General features: G+C 53.8%; 1 protein-coding gene across 1 annotated transcript; it reads left to right on the top strand.

Moving 5' to 3' along the window:
- Positions 1-251: 251 nt before the first annotated feature.
- Positions 252-5,740, top strand: LOC139052817 (uncharacterized). Its single transcript, XM_070529951.1, has 3 exons — positions 252-447; positions 1,055-1,868; positions 2,030-5,740. Exons 1-3 carry the CDS (start codon positions 252-254, stop codon positions 5,643-5,645), a joined length of 4,626 nt encoding a protein of 1,541 aa, XP_070386052.1. The 3' UTR covers positions 5,646-5,740.
- Positions 5,741-6,651: the final 911 nt, after the last annotated feature.

The following is a 6,651-nucleotide window of genomic DNA, read 5'->3' as shown; positions in this document are numbered from 1 at the left end:
GTTGACATTAAATAGCACTGGGCAGAAATCACATTGTGTCAGCATCGGCAACAGCCTTCACAATCATTTGTTTTAAGTGCACAGTGAGATTCCCCCGGTGCATGACAGGTAAACCACACCAGACAGTGCAAAGCTGTGCTGCTCTAGTCGCACCTCATGGGAGTCATTGTTAGTCTCTTCGTTTACCCACGCCTTGTTGATTTTATCAAGTTGACATATAGGGGACTGGGCAGAAATCACATTGCGTCAGCATGGTCATGGTCTTTATACGCCGGCCTACATGCGACCAGTCTGCATTGTCGTTGAATTCCTCGGAAGACCTTGGCCAGCCAGGGGACTGCCGCTCACCAGTCAAGACCTACGACGAAGAACTTTGCCAGGAACGTGAAAGCTTCGGTGACGAGGGCAGCAAGGATGCCGGACGCGCTACCGAGGGAGGAGACCAAGGTGATAGTGCGGCCTCGGGGAGGCCTTAACATCGCGAGGACCCAGACCGCCACCGTGGCATCAGCCATCATGACGGCGGCGAACGTATCAAGGGAGGACGGAGCAGCGGACACCTTCTGCCCCAACTTGCAACAAAACATCATGGTGGTGAGTACCCCCGACGATATACGTGCTTCACGTTACGCCGAAATAAAATCGATCTGCATTGGTGGCAAGGAACACGTGGTTGGCGCATATCAAACCGCGCCATATGGCACCGTTAAAGGCATTATTAGAGGTATCCCAATAGAGGACTCCACGGACGCAATCGACCGGAACATTGTAAACTCGAGAAATCCCTTGGCACTTGGCGCGAAGAGGATTGGTAGCTCGACCACAGTCATCGTGGCTTTCAAGGGCCTGAAGGTCCCGAATTACGTGTGCTATGGTCCCGTTCTCACCAAGTGCAGCCTATATCGAAAACAATTCGATGTATGTAAGCAGTGCGGAAAGGTGGGCCACCGCCGCGACGTTTGTCCAAACCCTCACGTGAGGGCTTGCTTTGCTTGCGGGGCCGTTGACCCCAAGGAAGACCATAGTTGTACCCCCACTTGCCGATTGTGCGGAGGGCCACATCTGACCGGTGACAAGGTTTGCAAGAATAGGTTCAAGGTCCCATACGTAGTTACAAGGAGACAATGGGAGCGCAAGATGGCCGAACAACAAGCGCAGCAGCAACAACGAACATCTCTCAGAGCTGAGGAATTTCCATCGCTGATGTCAGCAACCGCAACACCTGCCGGCCCAGCTGGTCGCCGAGCGTCACGTTCCGTCTCGAAGCGCAGGGCCAGCGAGAGTAGACAGCGTAGCCTTAGCCGTAAGCGATCGCAGTCACGTGACCGCGTGAGCTGGGCCGATGCAGCAAGGCACGGTGCCAAGAAAGCACAGGGGGGTGCCACCACCACCACCTCCAATACCGCAACGACCACCGCAACGACCATTAGCACCAGCAAGACCGTCGATGGCAACAACAAGAGCAAGACGAGGGAAGACGAGGCGATGAGGATGTTGCAGGAAGACAACGAGGCACTCAGGCGCAAAAACAACGAGCTCGAGACGAAAGTCAGTAGGCAAGAGGCCACTATTAGCAAGATGGCAAACAAGATCATGGAAATCAAGAAGCTTCTCACGACCCGTTCCACCAATAACGAAACGCCCCAAGCGGTATCATGTGAGCCAACACCCAGCATCAGCAGCGCTTTACCATCAACATCCGCTGAGAAGGAACCGGCACCCAAGAGACGAGCGATCGAGAACCTGAAGGAGCGCAAGCTCAACGACCGGGTAGACAACCTGAAAGACAAGGTCGACCAAATCGAGGAACACCTCGATGGGCTCGAAGATTATATTAAGACAACATTCACCACGATGATTAACGACAGGTTCGCCGCCATCGAGCGGACGTGTCAGCATTTAACGAATGCAATACAGCAAATAACGCGGCAGTACAATCAGCAACAATCATGGCCGCTCCAGCAACAACAACAACTACAGCAGTGAAGGGTCTCGTGACCTGGCACTGGAACTGTAACGGTTTCGCTAGCAAGAAGGCAGTCTTGCAGCAACACATAACACAAGTAGCAAACAAGCCTGATATAATCATGATACAAGAGACTCGCACTGATACAGTGTCGCTACCCGGTAATCGCGTATACGCCAAGTCTCCAAAGGTCAGCGGAGGCAGAGGGATATGCACATTGGTTCGCAAGGGACTCACCTTCATTGAGCACGAGTTGCACAATAGTAAAATTGAATACACTCTCATCGAGGTCGTTACGGGCAAGAAACAAAAGAACAGCACCTTTCTACTTAACGTCTACAGTAGCCCTTCACACTGGAAGCAAAAATTCAAGACGCTCCTTCACAGAGCCAGCACCGTGGCGGGAACTCACAGGCTCGTCGCCTGCGGGGACTTCAACGCGGCACACCCGGCATGGGGATATAACAAGCAATTGGCCAAGGGGCGAGACCTGTTCCAAGACACATTAGACCTGGGCTTCACCCTCATCATAGACCCGACTGATCCTACAAGGATTGGGAACTCTGTGTCCAGGGATACGACGCCGGACCTCACGTTCGTGAAGAACGACGAGAAGGGGAATATCTCCTGGCGCAACACGGGGTCAGAGCTCGGCAGCGACCACTACATCGTAGAGGTCATCATACCGGAAGAGGTCAAGGCCTCGGAGGACACCAGAAAACATTATTTTACGGATTGGGATGCCTTCCGTAGCCTGTTACCAACGGAGATGGAGGAAATCAATAACATAGAAGAATGGTCAGCTCACATCGCGGGGAAGGTCAAGGAGGCGACCAAAATCATAGAAACGGATGAGCAGGTCGACAAGGTTGACAGCCGCCTCGCGCACTTATTCGAAGCAAAGCAATCTATCCTAAACAGGTGGAAGAAGCAACGACTAAATCGGCGCCTAAGGAAGAAGGTGGCGGAGCTGAATCGCGCCATCGAAGTACATTGTCGGCTGCTCTGCACGCAACAATGGAACGAAATCTGTAATGCTGCGGACGGGCAGATGCATAGCGGCAAAACCTGGAACTTGATGCGGCATCTGCTCGACGAGACTAAAACAAAGTCCCACCAACGCGACCGCCTCGCAAAGATCATTCACAGAGCAGTCAAGGAAAACGGGGAAACTGAAGTAATCAGACGCATAAACAGCAAGTATCTTCCGGTTACACCCACGGAAAGGCATCCTGAGTACGGCGGTCAAGCCAACGAGAAGCTTGACCGCGACATCAGCGTCGAGGAGGTGCGAGCGGCCCTGCACGAACTAAACAGCAAGTCAGCGGCCGGCCCGGATCACATCTCGAACAGAGCGCTCAAGAACCTCAGCGATGTGGCCATCGAAAACCTCACCGGTTACTACAACAAGTGCTGGAGTGCGGGGTCACTGCCCCAGCAGTGGAAGAGTGCCAAGACCATACTCATCCCCAAACCAGGCAAGCCGCCGAACACGGACAACCTCCGGCCCATCTCGCTCACGTCCTGCGTGGGCAAGGTGTTGGAGCACGTCCTCATGTGTAGGTGGCAGGATTACCTGGAGGAGTCGGGACTATACCCCACCACGATCATCGGGTTTCGGCGTTCCCTCGGCACCCAAGACGCGATGATTCTGTTGAAGAAAGATATAATTGACGAAGATACCCTAACGAAAGACAACAAGGCCATTCTGGGGCTGGACCTGCAGAGCGCCTTCGACAAGGTGAAGCACTCTGCAATCCTAGCCCAGGTGTCCAGACTCAACATGGGCGCAAGAACATACAATTATATCAAGGACTTTCTGACGGGACGGACTACCGAGCTCTGCGCCGGCGATCTACGGCTCCAAGAGAAGAGGCTCGGCAGTGTCGGGACCCCCCAAGGCTCGGTCATCTCGCCGTTGTTATTCAACCTCGTCATGATCGGGGTGGCCAAGCGACTCTCTCGCGTCGAGGGCGTCCGGCACACCATCTACGCCGATGACATCACGCTGTGGGTTCCGGGAGGCAGCGATGGTCACATTGAGAGCACGCTGCAAGAAGCCGTCGATGCTATTGAAGACCAGCTGAACGGTTCCGGTTTGATCTGCTCACCGAGCAAGTCAGAACTGCTGGTGTTGCCACCGAAATACGTCAGACGTAAGAAGAGCGAAGCGAGGGATTACGAGGCCATCAAGATCGTGACGAGGAACGGCCACGTGATCCCGGAGGTCGAAAAAATCCGGGTGCTCGGCATGATCATAGACAAGCGACGAGGCAACGGCGAGACTATTTCCCGCCTTACAGCCAAGATTACCAACGCAATACGTCTCATCAGACGGGTCGCCAACCGCAAGGCCGGGATGAAGGAGGAAAGCTTGACTCGGCTTGTGCACTCCTTCGTAATCAGCCACGTCACCTACGTTGCAGCCTTCCACAACTGGATGCAATGTGAAAGGAATAAAATCGACATCCTGATACGCCGAGCTTACAAGGCGGCGCTCGGACTATTCGAGTGTACGAGCACCAACAAGCTCCTGAGCCTGGGGGTACACAATACCCTCGACGAAATTGCGGAAGCGCAACGGACCGCCCAGCTGGAGCGGCTCTCTATGACCGAAGCCGGCAGGCGCATACTTCAATACTTGGGCTTCACGCCCGGAGCGAAAGCGGCGAGTAGCGACGTTTCTGTCCCGGACGGAACCCGGCGCCGGATTCGGGTGGACCTCATCCCGAGAAACATGAACCCGGAGTACAACAAGGAGAGAAGAGCGGCGAGGGCCAAGGCCCTCATCGACTTTCACGCCAAGGACGAGCACGCAAGGTTCGTAGATGCGGCAGAATACCAGGGAGACTGCGCGGCGTTCGTAGCTACCGTCATCGAGGCTTCGTCCGGCGCGACGAGGGCAGCGGCGAGCTTACGGGTCCGCGAGGCGTGTCAGGCGGAGGAGGTGGCCATTGCCCTGGCCATTGCCGACCCCGGGTGCCAGACGGTGTTGTGCGATTCCCGAAGTGCAGTGCGGAATTATGCAAAGGGCAAAGTGTGTGGTGAGGCTGTGCGCGTTCTGTGCTCGGCTGACCTGCAACGACAGAATCGGTGTGTTAGAATCAAGTGGTTCCCGGCGCACGCGGGCAACGATGCGTCCGAGAAGCACGATAACCACAACGAGACGGCACACGCAGTGGCGCGAGCGCTAACCAACCGCGCCGCTGCAACCGACCGTCCAACGTGGTGTAGTGCCAAGGACCGCATGACGACGTTCAACGAACTTACCCAGTTCCACCGCCTGGCTCGAAGGACTTTCCCACCCCCGCACCCGGGGCTGAGCCGAGCGGAGGCGGTGCTGTTCAGACAATTACAAACTGGTTCTTTATCCACCCCAGTATTAATGACTCATCTATACCCTAAATTATATGTGAGTGATGTGTGCCGCGTGTGCCAGCGGGAGAGGGCCACCCTGACTCACATCCTATGGGATTGCACCAAGTTTCCCAATGAGGCTTCGACAAGTACAGCGATTCCTCCGCGACTCGCGGCTGCGGCGGAATGCTACGACCACGAAAGCCAAACCTGGGCCGTCCAGCAGGTCTCGGCGGCTCTTGAAAGACAAAGGCCGAGCGAAACCGACGGAACGTTGCCCCCCAGGGCGACCAACCGCGGGAGTAACACGCGCTGGAGTTGAGTAGAGACCACCCGCTGAGAAGACGTCAGGGCCCGCGTCACGGCGCCATTTAGTCGTGGTGTCGTTCTGCAGGCGACTACATGAAGTTGTCTCTCTCTCTCTCTCTCTCAGCATGGTCAAAAGTCCCCGCAATGCTTTGTTTTAAATATACAGTCGGATTCCCCCGGTCCATGCCAGTTGATGCACAACAGCTAGCATAAAGCGCCACTCCTGAATCCACACTGCAAGGGAGTCATTCTTACTCCTGTCGTTTAACCACGCCTTTTTTTCATTTCTGCACGTTGACATTTACAGACCTGGGTAGAAATCACATTGCGTCAGCATGGTCAACGGCCCCCAAAATGCTTTGTTTTATTTGGGCATTTTATTTTACAGGAGGTATTCAGAGACATGAATTGGGAAGATTTGGGGATAAAAGTTAATCGAGAATAGCTTAGTAACTCGCGATTCGCTGATGACATTGCCTTCCTTAGTACCTCAGGGGACCAATTGCAATGCATGTTCACTGACCTGGATAGGCAAAGCAGAAGAGTGGGTCTGAAAATTAATCTGCAGGAAACTAAAGTAATGCTTAACAGTCTCGGAAGAAAACAGCAATTTACAATTGGCAGCGAGGCACTAGAAGTCGTAAGGGATTACATCAACTTAGGGCAGGTAGTGACAGCGGATGCGGATCATGAGACAGAAATATTCAGAAGAACAAGAATGGGCTGGGGTGCGTTTGGCAGGCATTCTCAGATGATGATTAGCAGGTTGCCATTATCCCCTCAAGAGGAAAGTATATAATACCTGTGTCTTACCAGTACTCACCTATGGGGCAGAAACCTGGAGGCTTACGAAATGGGTTCTGCTCAAATTGAGGACGCCGCAACGAGCTATGGAAAGAAGAATGATAGGTGTAACGTTAAAGGATAAGAAAAGAGCAGATTGGGTGAGGGAACAAACGCGAGTTAATGACATCTTAGTTGAAATCAAGAAAAAGAAATGGGCATGGGCAGGATACGAA

This window comes from Dermacentor albipictus, unplaced genomic scaffold (genome assembly GCF_038994185.2).
Source record: "Dermacentor albipictus isolate Rhodes 1998 colony unplaced genomic scaffold, USDA_Dalb.pri_finalv2 scaffold_37, whole genome shotgun sequence".
In the NCBI taxonomy this organism is placed as follows: domain Eukaryota; kingdom Metazoa; phylum Arthropoda; class Arachnida; order Ixodida; family Ixodidae; genus Dermacentor; species Dermacentor albipictus.
The sequence above is the reverse complement of the archived record's forward strand: the minus strand, read 5'-3'. Positions and strand labels throughout refer to the sequence as shown.